The 14,424-nt window shown below is 46.5% G+C and overlaps 1 protein-coding gene across 2 annotated transcripts in view; it reads left to right on the top strand.

The window, feature by feature from the left end:
• The first annotated feature begins 2,222 nt into the window (after positions 1-2,222).
• Positions 2,223-14,424, top strand: part of LOC147700466 (cystathionine beta-synthase-like protein) — a 49,534-nt gene continuing 37,332 nt past the window's right edge. Inside the window, exons 1-2 of one of the 2 annotated variants that reach the window (XM_086935875.1) lie at positions 2,224-2,327; positions 4,438-4,473. In XM_086935875.1, coding sequence (XP_086792001.1) covers positions 2,232-2,327; positions 4,438-4,473 — 132 coding nt within the window. In that variant the 5' untranslated portion in view covers positions 2,224-2,231. Of the gene's footprint in view, positions 2,328-4,437; positions 4,474-14,424 lie in introns of both variants that reach the window. The other variant, XM_086935876.1, reaches the window with a different exon arrangement.

Genomic DNA, 14,424 nt, shown 5'->3' with positions numbered 1-14,424 from the left:
TTTGATAGATAATAACAAGTGTTGTACTGTGTGTTCTAGCACTTCTCTCAATTAACAAGACATCCCCCTTGTGAGGTTGGGCCTTTGATCCGCAACAGGAAAGGGTCCAAAACACATGGGAAACATACCAAAAAATCATGCGTGATCCATGAAATCCTCAGGACCCAGCATTCTTTGGTCTCTAAATTATAGAAAAGTTCTGGGTGCCTAGAGTTACATGAGCATCGAATGACTCTGGGTCCAAAAACTGGAGCCACCCCCCATGGAAGACGAGAGGACAATTCTATAATTTTAGCCAACAGTTTATATTTGCAGGTCATTTGGAGTAAGAAAACGTGTTGGGATCCTCGCAAGACACACCGTCTTGTACTCCTCAGAGGTGTACTTTTCAAAAAAGTCTGGGTTTGTTAGGTTTCCCTGTGTGCCAGCCAAATCCAGTTTCAAATACTATATCTATTCCACTAGAAAATTAAGATGAAAATGTTTTTAAAAAAAATAATAATAAGTTCTGACATTTGCAGGTCAGGGTGTTCAAGAACAGTTAGTGTTGTTTGTAAATGGCCCGCCCGATTTAACCTACTTGTGAAAAGTGGCACAAAGCAGGCCACTAAAGCATTGAAACTGGTTGTTTCAGGTCAAGGAATGTATCGGGTGCATAATTTGAAACCGCTGATGCTGAGTAACCTTAACGAGTCGAAAAAGTAACTGAAGGGTATTAAATGAATGCGCGTGCCCTGAGAACCTCACAAGTGTTTCAGCAGGTGTTGGTACCTGGCAAGCAAATACTGATGCAGCGCATTTTCACAGCAAAAACATGTTAAAAAAATTAAAAGCAGCAGAATATTCAGTGTACTACAACAAAAATCAATTATTCAACAAAACTTAAATTATTTGTCACAAAATGAAAAAAATGAAAACCGATACTACCAGGACCGATACGCTGACACATTCCACAAAAAAGCAAACTTCATCCAAAGTCACTGAAAATAAATTTTTAAAAAAATGTAACATCCAGAAATGTCATAAAATACTGTAGTGTCCTCCACCCAAACGCTTTCCGCGACTATCGTGCCACATACGCGGACAGGCACAAGTGCAGAGTGTGGGCAGACGCCAATGCAGGGCCTTGCCACTACATGGACACCCCCTTCGGGCCTGAACAGGACTGTGCACGGTGGCCTGTGCTGGTACAAACTTAATTGAGGCAAGTCCACATACCACCGGTGCCACCTCACCCTCCAAGAATCTGCCAACACAGTCCCAGGACTCCAGGGTTTGCATCACATTAAGAAGTAAAGACAAACTCAGATATATCACTTATTTATTCAGTGAGACCAAGAACATCACTTAAGGGCCAAAATATAAGGACCCTTACAGTGGGGCTGCAATTTGTGCAACAGTCACCCCCAAAGATTTCATCTGCTTTCAGCAACCAGGATCCCCAGTTGAACATTATCAGGTCATCAGGAAAACCCCAGTTTTTGACATTTTAGTGGAGCTGTTCATTCTGTCAACAGCACCAGGTGGAATTATGCGGAGTTGACAGAAATGCACCCTTGTGTGAGGGCGCCAGTTAGTGAAGACCTGCATTACCAGATACATGCTTACGAAATGCACGTACCGCCAAAAAGAACCAGAAAATAACATCACATGCTAAACTCAAAAGCCAGGAATCAGCAATTAATTAAATCTCATTATTTTTGCAAAGTAAGTGTATCTTACAACACACACTGGTCCTCTATTGCAAACCACACAGCGTACCGCCCTGAGATGCTTGCAGAAGAAGTACTCGATACATCACCACAAAAACCTAATGGGAGCACAAGTAGGACTGTGTGGGCATCAAGGAAGTGACATGGCCGTGATACAGCCCATCCAACCAATAGCTCAGCATGAAATCCATGGAAGCGAATGGCTTAGGCCAGCTGACCCCAAGCCTGCTCGCCCTCTCTACTTGGTACTGTGCTTTCAGAGGGGGTCATGTCTACCGTGTTGGTGGTCCAGGTCTACCATACACTAGAGCTGCAGGGGGTTCCATTCTTTCCAAGTTTCTCCGACTCCAAGACTTATGATGGCGTTTGTCCCTCTGGTTCCTCTTTGAAGTTCACTGGAATCCAGTGCTACATAAAGCTGTACCATTAAAGGGCATTGTTGTGTTCATCACCTGCCCCCCATGCACCTCTGGCCTCCCTAACTCTGTGTCCTCTTTCTCTTGCAGCCTCATCCTGGGGATGGTGACACTCGGTAACATGCTTTCGTCTGTACTCGCCGGCAAAGTCAAACCTTCAGACCCCGTCAGCAAAGTCAGCTACAAGCAGTTCACACAGGTGAGATGGAAGGTGGTGTGCGCTTCGTGTGGCTCTTGTGGTCTTGGCGCAGCTCTCAGGAGTCATAAGGGAATTGTTGGTTGTTGTACTTTTGGGGGGGAGAGAGGTACAGGGATGACTGGGGCTCTTGGCCCTTGGAAAGCTTGGCTTGTATTGAATTGTTAGGTGCTGGTCTCCAGAGGTTGTCGGGGCCTTGAGATTCTCAGTGCGCCGCACTCCAGATGCCACGAGCTAGGGTTGTGATGTTTGGGTTGTTTTTGTCTGTGGGAGAGCTGAGGAGGGGGTTGGGAGTGTGCTGTTAGTGAATGCTTCTGTGGAAAGGAGTCGGTTTTGTTAGTTCGAGGCATGTGGGCTGCTGAATTCATATCTGTGCATAGATCGCCGCCTAGTGTTGGGTCCGGATGATTGCACATTGTTGTCTTGGAAGAGTCTTTGAAGTATCACTTTGTTATTACCCCTGCCCTGTTTAGTTAACTGCAGTTATCTCAGCAAAGGGTGTTGACCGAGCAGGACCCCTGGCATCAGACTTACACCATAATGGTGCCCAGGATGGCACAACTGCTATGAACACGGTTTTTCTCCCAAATTCTGCAGATTGGAAGGCATGTTTTTACTGCAGGGTGAGTCGTCAAGCACGATAGCTGGGAAGGTGCATAGTGAATCTGATTGAGCGCTGTGCTCCATGAACTAAGACAAACAAGGGCTTTCTGGGACTACCTGCCTCAAGGACTCCAGATCCTTCTTTAGAGTGGTTTTCTTTTAGACTTTGGTGCCCTGTTATTTCCTGACCAGTTAGAGTTTAGGACGCCTGGTTCCTTCCTTATTATTGTGTGTCTGTGTTGGGGAGGTGGGGTAGAAATGCACTGTGGTTTGTCTCCAGGCTCCACGCTTCGTTGACCATTCTGCGGTACATCGCAAGCCTCCCTACACACATAGGTGGACCTTCTTGGTTTCGGTGTGCACTTCTCTTCCCCTCTCACCTCTGAGCTGGATGTTGGCACTCACGGTCTTGCTTTGCTAGTAGTGGCTGGAGGAGATGTGTGCCAGGGCTCATTGTGAAATGTGCCTTCTCTTTCCCGACTCGCTTGCTTCCCACTTTCTATGCTACTGCAAGTTTAGCTTTTGAAGACATTAACCCTAGTGATAAGTAGGCAGGGCAAGGGCAGTGTGCTCTCTGTGTCTCGTGAGAGACCCAGGTTTGCATTTGTCAGCATTTCTTTAGTGTGGATTAGTTCTTCAGCATCTCCTGTCCACCTACATCAGAATAAACCTCCAATCCTCTAAATTAACTAGGAGCAGAGGGCTTTTCCGCCACAATGCTGCCAGATAGTCGCCTCTTCTATATTCTTATTTTAACCAGACTGGGATCCTTCCAGAATAAAGTTTATTTAGAGGATTCCCTCCCCTGTTTTATCCTGCACATTCACCATTACATCTACACATACAAGGCCCATTACACCCACGGCACCTAGACGGCAAGGAACAAAAGATCTCCAGAAAAAGCCCCTTTATGGGTGCCCGTCGGGTATTGCACCGCCGACCCAATGAGGAGAAGCCCAGATGAAGCATGACACCGAGCTTGCTGGGTGTGTGAGGGCCCCAGTTCCAAAAGGAGGATCTCCCTCCTCCTTGCAGGACAACCAATCGACCTATCACCATACACACTCTCCTACTGTGTTCTGTGACCCACTGAGGAACTTCGTACTCAATTCTTGTAGTACCTCCTCAGATATGTCTGAGAGTTTGACAGGGTCTTGGACAGGTTGATGTCCCCTTGAAACTGTGGTGCATCTCAGAGTTATTATACGTATCAGGCATCTTCTTGTTTTTGTTATTGTTTGAGAAGTGCTTTTTGGCGCTATAATGGTTTTCTGTAGACCGGTTTACCTTCTTCTAGAGTACCATACACCATGTGAAGCTGTTTCTTGCGTTATGGCCAGCCGGGGGCTTTCTTGTATAGATGGTGGCATGGGCCAGGGTGCTTTTGAATTGTCAGGCCATGGTGTTTGTGCTTCTCTTTCCTGGCAGATGTATGTTTGCTGATGACTGTTGTGGTCACTGTTCTTGCATGTCATTGGTAATATAATGTGTAGTTTGTGTTTTTCTTCAGGCTGGCCATCCCTCTGCTGGTGACGGCTGTGTTCTGGTGCGTCCCTCACACAGCTGGTAATGGTACCTGCTCCCCGTTCTTGTGGCTGCAGACCCTCTCCCTACCGCACACCCCACATCCTTGTGCTTTGAGAGTTCACCCCACTCCACCCCACACCTGCCCTGCGCTTGTCAGTCAGCTCACTGCTGCACCATGTATTTTTATTTTGCTTTTTAATTTCTCATGAAACGTTCAGTCTCCTTCATTCTCACGTCCTGAGTTACTTTCGTTGGGTGATGGGGCGCTTCTGCGACTGCTCGAGGGCTCCTCCTACATTGAAGTATCCAACACCAGATTAGACATCACCTCTGCTTGGATTTTGATGACACTGACCTTACAATCATGGACTTCAGTGTTTTTTACATGATTCTGAGGAATGACCCTCCTGCGACGAGTTAAGCTGATGAACACGCGGCGTCTGTGATGCAGAAGCCACTGCTGCTCTTTTAGGGATCAGAAGATGAAACCGAAGAAGTCACCTAATTGCCCCAACTGGGTCTTTGTTCAGAAGATCATTACATTTTAGGCGCTGCTACTTTAGGCATCTCAAGTTCACTTTTAATGTCCACAACTTTGTTATGAAACAGTTCTAGGAGGGTTTATTCTTTTTTTTTCTTCTAGATTTCAGATGAGCTGAGACTGAAACTTGTGTACATATTCAGGGTGAATCAGGTCTCCAACATCTCCAGTGCCTGGGGCCTTTTTAACAGCTCAAGAGGATGATGTTTTCCAAAGTTTGCTCTCTTAGCTTCCTGTGTTCTGTAGGCGGACTCCTTATGAGGTACAGAATTCAGAGTCAGAATAGGGATATTCAATGCGTGCACATACCTGTGACAACACCAGGGCTGTCGGGCTGTGAACACAGAGAGCAAAGGACTATAACTCACCCAATCAACTGATGCAGCCTTTGCAAACATGACGAGCAGTTTTCGATTAAAGCGTTTCCAGGCAGACGGCTGACTGAAGGACAGGAGCACTTGCCTTATTCACAAACACACTCCTGTAGGAAAGCCGTAGTTCAGCATGGTGGAAAAGACACAATTGCATTGTGCACCTTTGTACGTACTGATGCACACATCCACCTAAAGGTGCTCAGAAATCTCTTCAGATGATTACCCCTCACAAGGTAATCTGATCTTAAAGGCTGATCTATAATCTACTCAAAATAGCTCCAGCATTTGTGAAAGAAAAGTGCTAGTAACATGCAAAAAAGAGATTGCCACCTTATGTAGGAGACGATGGTTATTGATCCAGTTTCAACCCGTTCTGTGCTCTCATCGGCCTACCTTCTGGGTACTGCGCACGACCAATGGCTGACGCAGCTTCGCCCACTCAATAGAACGCCCGCACCGCGGCGGAATGTCCGCCGGGGTAAACGGGTTAATAGGACACTAGCCTATATTTATGAGCTGCGATAGTAAGTCTTTGATTCTGGCTTTCAAGACTCTGAAGTTGTTCCGCGCAGATCAATAATAAAATGAGACTCTGGCACTGGCCGGACCTTTGTCTTTTCTGAAAGAATTGCTGCAGTCCATCATTGTGGCAGAAATAGATATGGGAGGTAACCTCGCCTCACTCCAGGGCATATGACCCTTTTTTCCACAATCTCTGTGTTTGAAGTCTATTAAGTTGGAGCTGAATGGTTTTAACCAGGTCTGGCTCTGAAAAGGTAGTATTAGAAGAAGCTGTTCTATGGTAACGACCACTAAGGAGCAGCCTTTAAGGATTTTAAAGGCGCTACATTTGGTGCCTCGTGGCCGGGTGGCTTGCTGAGTTACCGTAGAGATCTGCAGGCAATGGAATCTCGCTGGTGATGCAGCTCTGATCCAGCCATAAAATTAGAATAGAAGCATCTAAACTATATGTACGAGCACACGCTTCTTAAGACTAGACGCATCTCTTTACAACCATCCGGGAGCTTTGAGATCCGCAGTATGTGCCAAGTAACTGCGGATCCAATGAGAAGTGTCATTTGATGGAGTATTTTGAGGAGAGCAAACGTTAAGAGGGCGTGGCGTTAATATTGTGCCACCATGGGTACCTGCTCTAGGCCGTCCCCAGCATTCGAAATCCAGTGCTCGCCAATATCACTTGATGCAAGTTTGGCTTTTTAAGTGACTAGTACTTCCTTCAATTAGTCTCTGAAAGTGAAGCAGCTGAATCTCCGAGGGATCTGCTCAATCCAAGTTTTATTCACGATTTCTGCAAACTGGTATTCCTGCCCTCCCTAAACCATGCATAATGCTTCTTGCCAACAGTTGAGGGGTCTTCTGAGTTTAAACCTGCAGCAGTCGCCCCCTTATTGAAGATAGTCTCCATAGTTCTGGAATTTCTAATTAGTTACTGCCCTATATAATAACTACCTTATGTAGCAAAGCTATTGGGGAACAGTGTTTTGTAGATGTCTGTTTTTGAGTCGGGCAACTTGCTGCTTTCTCTCCAAGTTGGTTTATGGTCAGGGCGCCCACACTGAGGCTGCAGTGATTCTGCATTTGATGATATGCGTCAATACATCAATGCCAACCTTCCTTTGATACAGTTAACCTTCAGATGTTACCGGACCCTTTGAGAGACCTGGTCATTGATGGCCAGCTCTTGTCCTCGTTTCACAGCGTTCTGTGGAGCAGGATATATCGAACCCCGTCTGGAGTTTATTGCTCCTCAACCCGGTCACTCACTCACGGGGATCCACTGGTTTCAGTTGTGTGTCGTCTCCTCTTCAACCTGCACAAGGCCTTCCTGCTCAGGTGATCCAGTCACGTGGTTTTGCGCTTTACATGTATGGCAACGACACTCGGATTGCATTAAAAATCACCAGCGATCCTGAGTTAAGAACCGGCCTATTCCAATTTTGCGTGCTTCAGGTTCAACAATCGCCTTGAACTAAACGGTACAAAAAGATTCTATTCCCTTGGCGACCATCGCCCCTATGGAGCCTTCCGTACACGCCACCTTGGTGAGGACCAAAGCCCAACACACCTCTCATAATAAAGAATTTAGGAGTAAAATGTACCTTCAGGCAGGGTGATGTCTGTGATGACCTCCTGTTTCTTTCGACTCAGAATGCTGAAAAGGATCTGTTGTCATTTTTCTTTCTCCCATAAAATGATGATTTTGAGCACATTTATTTCCTCGTGGTTAAACTATTGTTGCGCGGTGCACCTTGCTCTCCCTCTATATCTGAACGTCAAATGGTTCAGAATTATGCTGCAAAAGTGATCTTGGTCTGAAAGCGAGAGACCATATTTCTCCCGCACTGATCGCCTTTCGCTGGTTTCCTTTGTGGGAGTTTTATTTTTCAGATCACTTTGTCTATTACACAAAGTTGTTTATGCCTCTAAGTATTCCTTCTCGGCCAGTTGTTTTATCTTCGAGCTCTCTTCCTTGGTGGTCAGTTTTAAACGGTCTTCCTAGAGAGGTTGTCCTTTCTGAATCGCCTCAGCCTGCCACGGGAAGAACCTACCAGTGCATATTCGGCGAGGGCAGAATCTTGCCTGGTTTAGACAGGCCTTTAAACTTGGCTCTTCCCGAATTCACTATCCATTTGAATTGTGCTCGTGTCGTGATTTTGTTCTATGTTCTTTGTTTCTCACCTTTGATTTTTGGCAGTGCCAAGGGTACCCCTTCTAGGGTGACACGCGTGTTTTACAAACGCACATATACAATTAAAAGTGCCTCAGCAAAACGTGACAATCCTATCTCTTACTTTGTGAAAGAACCAATATCAACAGAATTTAATCACAGTATAAGAAAAATATGACTTGTTCTTATATACATAAATGTGATCATTCTGGAAATTCAAGATCCTCAAGAAATGTTCTGCTGTGGTAAAAGGCGCATTTGTCAAGCAGACGATCATTCTCCGCGGAACATAGTTATTTGTACACACATGCTGAACTCTAGTCAGATTTTCAAGAAGTTTGAATATGGGACTTGCCAGGCCGTCTACTCCAATGACACCGTGTTGACTTTGTTTATTCCATGAAAGAATTACAATATGTCGGTGGCAAAGCCCTTTTCTTGTGAGATTCTTTAAACTCATTCCAAGTATTGTCCTATCTTCAAACCCAGCATCATTGAGGAATTATGATGAACATGACTGGTTGCTGGGAATTCTTTGGGCAATGGAAAGCTGGTTTCTAGAGACTTAATGGGAAGCTTTCCAAGGAGATGGAAACGGGACCTCCTCCTCGTGGTTTACGGAAGCCGTACCCGAGAAGGAGGGATCGATCTGAGAAGGAGGGACTCGAGGATTCCTCTCTGAAATCAGATGTGTACTTCTAGACTCCTGTCAGGTCAATATCATCTGATGGTTGGTATGCTGCAGAAACATAAATACATGTTCGCATTCCATACCTCTGGCACATATAGACTCTTGCTTAGAAGGTAAACGTCAGCCCTGCAAGTCGTGGAGCTGTCCAGTCCTTTCGGTTTACTGCCCAGGCAGCACTGTTGACCTATTAGAGACCTGACTTTATTGAACTGAAGTGTTCACAAAACATTACAACTCTGTTGATGCAGGTGGGATGATGGGTTCTTAAATTGCTGCAGATGTGGCACCTCAGTTTATTTATGATCATCATTAGACCCTGCCCCATGGCACTTAATACATATTCATTCGGTTATTGGTTTAACTTTTAAGACCAACTACGTTGTAGCTGTTCTTCTAGCAGGAAGAGCTAGTTTGCTCCAGGTTTGGGGGTGACCTGCCTTTTCTATCTTTTTGGAATGGTGAGATCTTGTTGGACATCCCTGCTTTACTTTGGAAAAACATATTAGAACTCCTTCAGTATCGGTCGATTTAACATTTTTCTTTTGTTCTTCCTTTAAAATTGGGGAACGATTCCAAGATGACTGAAGTCCTCATGGTTCCTGAATCTGACTACTGCAGATTGGATAGACCTCTTCGGTAGCTCCCATAGTACTTTCTCAAGGAATTCAAAGCTGAGACCACTAGGTGGACACTTTGTGTACACAGTGTCATGGCAGCCACATCGCCTCCTTGGAGGGTAGTGTCCAGGAAGCAGGAGAGATGGCCGCCAAGGCAGATCGAGACATTGTTAAGGCGTATCTAGGTTTTGATGCAATGACTAGAAGCTGGCTTAAGTCTTCTATGGCTCAACTCACCTTCGGATTAAAAAATCTTTCTCATGGATATTTCTTACCGCAGATGCCTCACCTTGTGAAGGCTTCAGGCTGGATCTGGAAACTTGAAAGCAGCACTCCTGTGCACCGGTAGGTGGCGCTGTGCATCTCCCTGTTGATGTCATTCTGCTCCTGAAGTGACAGGTGGAGCCTCATATATCCCCCACTCTTGCTCGTTGACATCACTTCTTTCTTTCTGCAACTTCAGACGCGGATCCGGAGCTACTCATTCATCTTTTTCTTGATCGTTCTACATTTTTCCAAAGTGCAAAGAATGGCTCCTCCCAAAACAATAGGGCTCGAGCCTTTTAGGAACTATCATAAACAGATGTCTGTGACAGATCCCCACAAGGTGTGCCTATGGTGCCTGAGATCAGTACATGACTCCAGGACCTGTGTCTCCTGCATCCAAATGAACTGGAGGCCATACAGGACCGCGAGGCGAAAGTCTACATCATCAAACACTGGAAGACTCCATTTCGTCATGTGTCAAATTTGAAAGGAATGTTCCATTAAGCCTTCTGTTGTCTTTCCTGCATCGGATTTTCATCATGGCCCAAGTCATCGGGTAAGTCTATAAAGAAACAAAACAAATCTAAGCTGAGCAGGAAGCATCGCCCATCATGCTCTCCGACTCCTCTTCACGACCAAGAAAAGCGAGTTCTATTCTGGCCCAGCGTTCTGGCAACCCATCTGATTCAGGCGCTATTTCCTCATGGCAGAGCCCAAGAATTGCGCACAGTATCTTCAATACAGACTCCGTCAATGATAATATCGCGAAGGAGAAGAAGTTGCCCACAATGTAATGAGGAAAATAGGTATGGGGAACTACAGGATGCCAGCGGCCCAGGCACTGGCCTGGTTTCCCCTGCCGTGGAACAAAGCACCTCTTTCACTGATGAGATGCGGAGGGTGGCAGAAGGACTTGGTACACAACTACCCATCATGGAGGTAAAGACTAATGTCACAGAAGTCATCCCACCGGGCCGGGCACCTACAGAACCTCTTTTGCCCTCCAACAAAGCCCTCACGAATGCTCTTATTGGAGTTTCGGCTAAACCATGCTCTGGATCGCCAGTAAACCGTCGCCGTTGACCAGCACCAGGAGTCCCAGCTTTCTTACTCCGCAGCCTAGGGCCGACAGCTTGGTGGTACAGCCCTCCACATGTATTGTGAAGACTAATACCTCCCCCACCACCCCGCTGCTAAGGGACCGATAAAGGAAAGCAAGACGTACCTGAAGATGTGGAGAGAAGTCTTCCAGGGCCAAGGCAGAGCGGGCGGAAAGTCTATAAAGTGAAAACATGATAAAGATCAGAAAGAGGGTAGGAGAGAGGGCAGAAACGGGGAAAAAACGAGAACAATAAAGAAAAGCTTGTCACCGCATGAAGGAGGTGGAGTAAAGAAGAAAAATGTCAGCGAGGAGGGGAAGGAAGGAGGGAGCGAGTCTGGAGAACTTTGAGATGGATGCCAAGTAAGGAGGAGATCAGAGACACTGGAGGAAGCCGGAATCAATGGAGGCAGCAGGAGACAGGAGACCAGTGTCCATGAGGCGGAGAGGCAACAGGAGGAGGCTACGAATTCGGATACAGACAAGTAAAGAGCTGAAGAGGCCTCATTCCAACAGGACCATAGCTGCTACCACCTCATTGGCATGCAGCGTCTTTCCTGGATATTTGTCAGGTGGCATGGGGGCATCATTGCGTATGTTCACAAAACACTACTGCCTTTGACAGTCAGGTCTGTCGAGAGGTGCATTTTTCCCGCTTTGTCCTGCAGCACTTTTTGGTCTGAGCCATTTCCCAGACCCACCACCTGAAGAAGGTACTGTTACGGTTTCTGTTCGCAAGGTGAGGAATCTTGGGTTAGAAGTATCCATCGGAAGAACAAGTTACTAACCGCAGATCCCTCACCGACCCTTCCACCGCCCCGTGGACTCCTTACCATCTACAAAGGTCCCAAGTTCAGAGATATGCACACTGTTCATGCCAATCTGTTGATAGGCTCTGCGTCTGAGAGCACAGACAGCCTAGAAAGCAACTGACACCACTGCCCATGGATGGTATTTCTAATATGGGCCGCCTCCTGTCACGTCCGGAGCAGAACTGTCTCTGCTGAGGCACTCATTGCTACCCACTGGAGTGCAGGGATACTGCTTTGAAGGTTCCGGATCCAGTTTTTGACCCGAGAAACATTTTCAAATTGAGGAATCTTTGCTTTGATAGTGTATCCACAAGAGAGAGCGCTGCAGAGGCGAAGTACATTGTTCTTCTGTGGCATTTTCAAGTTATGGTGCTCTAAACAGTGTGTTTAACATTTCTGTAGGACTTGGTGTTAAAGGGGATTCAGGAGGCAGTATCTATCAGAACAGTGTGATCCATACCTTTAAGAGCAGTGGTTCTGTTGGAAACACATTTTACTGTACACTCTCCATAACCACAACCCTATTTGTTGTCCCTCTGTCACAGAAAGAGTCTTTGAAAGTTAAGCTGTGGGGTTGATGGTGCCAGGTAGACCTGGTTTTGGCCTCTTTCTTTTTTGACTCCACAGTGGACGTACACGAGAATCTCTAAATCCTCATGAAAATGTTCGAGACGATTTAGTCTTACAAGTTGTGATGTTTCAAAAATGAAATGTCTTCACAAAAAAGACCTTTACAATCCCAAGCAGGACTCGTCCATGTAATGATAACTGATTTTGCTTAAATCTAAGATTTTATGGTGCTGTTCAGGGCTTCTTAAGTGGGGTCTGTTGGAGTAATGAATTATCAAATTCTCTCGAGCAGTCTTCAGAAATCCTGAGCTCCTGACCTGCTTTCCCAGCGGTGCCTCTGTAGGGTATCCCGTTCAGGCTGTGATGTGGGCGCGTTTTGGCCTCAGCACACCGTATGCATAGACTGTTGTCGGGCTGCTGGTTTAAGAGCACACAGAGAAGGATCCCTAAAAAATATAGTGAAGTTGACCTCCAAACGTTTTCCTCTGCCTTTCGCTTAAGTACAAATTTCAATTTTCATTCCACATATAATTTTTATTTGTAGCTTAATCTCCCTGCTTCTTAACCCCCCTCCATACTGTCACCCTGGCCCTTGACCCTTCAGACCCTTTGTGCTACTTTCAGGTGAGTGTGCAATGTTGTGGGGTCTTTCTTCCATTCTGTGGCAGCCCCTCTGCAGCGTCGCTGTCCCGCATGTGCCACAAAGAGCGACTGCCTGTTGTAAAACAGTAATCTGTTTTTAAATTAAAAAAATATGGGCATTACAGTCCTGCGTAGAGCGTAGTATGTATTCCTTACCATATGCACGTAAGCAGCCATCATAGTAAACAGGACACTCCACACCTCCTGCGTAATAGGGAATAGAAATTAACCCACTTTGTAATCTGTTGTGCTCTGCCCTGCAAAAGCTTGTGTGATAAAACTAATGCTGGTTCTAGTTGTTGCTTTCAACATGGCATTTGGTCAGAATAATATGCTCGAATGTTATTATACATGAAAATGTATCCTTGCTTAAAATCTTACTTTAAAAAATATTTGTCAATATGAAAAAAAGTAAATGTTTCCAAAGTGGTGTGGTGTGATTGCCTAACACCTCCACTACAGTACTACAGTCTTACAACAGTCTCCCTTCTCCTACACTACTGACACGCATCAGCCCTACAGCCTGTTTCTACTGTCCGCATCTGTAGTGTCTGCTGGCGACTGACCACGCTGGGGGATTGTCGACCAGCCCACCCTAACGAATGCGATGCTGCTCAATCAATCAATCAATCAGTGACACTTATAAAGCGCGCTACATACCCGTAGGGTCTCAAGGCGCTGGGGGGGGGGAGCCGCTACTGCTCGAACAGCCAGGTCTTCAGCTTCTTCCTGAAGGAGAGGTGGTCTTGGGTCAGGCGCAGGTCGGTCGGGAGGGAGTTCCAGGTCTTGGCGGCCAGGTAGGAGAAGGACCTTCCTCCTGTAGTCGCTCTTCGGATGCGGGGGACGGCGGCGAGGGCGTGGTTGGCAGATCGGAGGTGGCGTTTGGGAGCGTAGAAGTTGACTCAGCTGTTGAGGTAGCTCGGGCCTTGGTCGTGTAGGGCTTTGTGTGCGTGGGTGAGGAGGCGGAAGGTGATTCTTTTGTTGACTGGGAGCCAGTGAAGGTCTCTCAGATGTCCGGAGATGTGGCTGGTTCGTGGGATGTCGAGGATGAGTCTGGCTGAGGCGTTCTGGATCCGCTGGAGTCTCTTCTGGAGCTTGGCGGTGGTACCGGCGTAGAGGGCGTTGCCGTAGTCCAGTCGGCTGGTGACGAGGGCCTGGGTGACGGTCTTCCTGGTCTCGGTGGGGATCCACCAGAAGATCTTCCGTAGCATGCGTAGGATGTTGAAGCATGCCGAGGAGACGTTGTTGACTTGCCTCTGTTTGTTTTGCGCTTTAATTGAATGCTTACCCATGTCTAGCATTCTGGGGGATTTGTAGCTCATGTTGGCATTCGTTTATACCTTCTCAAATGTCCACCGGTCGTAAGATCCATCATTCAAGGGAGTGTGCTTCTTCCATCTTGTACTCCCTTTCTCCAGTTCAACATTTCCATTAACCTTGCGTGTCCTGGCTACCTGTAGTTACTGCTCCGCCCTCTCTAAGAACGACGGATGAGATGTGATACTCCAAACACTTCTTTGGCTTCATCGCCCTTCAAGCTTTGATACTATTGCACAGTGCAGCATCGCTGTCACCATAAACTGTATGTTCATAGCATGTGTGACTGTAGGTCAGATGCTTGGCATGCTCCTGCCATCAAGTGTTTGGCTCAACTTCTTTTTGGTCACA

Source organism: Lissotriton vulgaris, chromosome 8, assembly GCF_964263255.1.
Source record: "Lissotriton vulgaris chromosome 8, aLisVul1.2, whole genome shotgun sequence".
NCBI classification, from domain to species: Eukaryota; Metazoa; Chordata; class Amphibia; order Caudata; family Salamandridae; genus Lissotriton; species Lissotriton vulgaris.
This window is presented reverse-complemented; position numbering and strand designations above follow the sequence as displayed.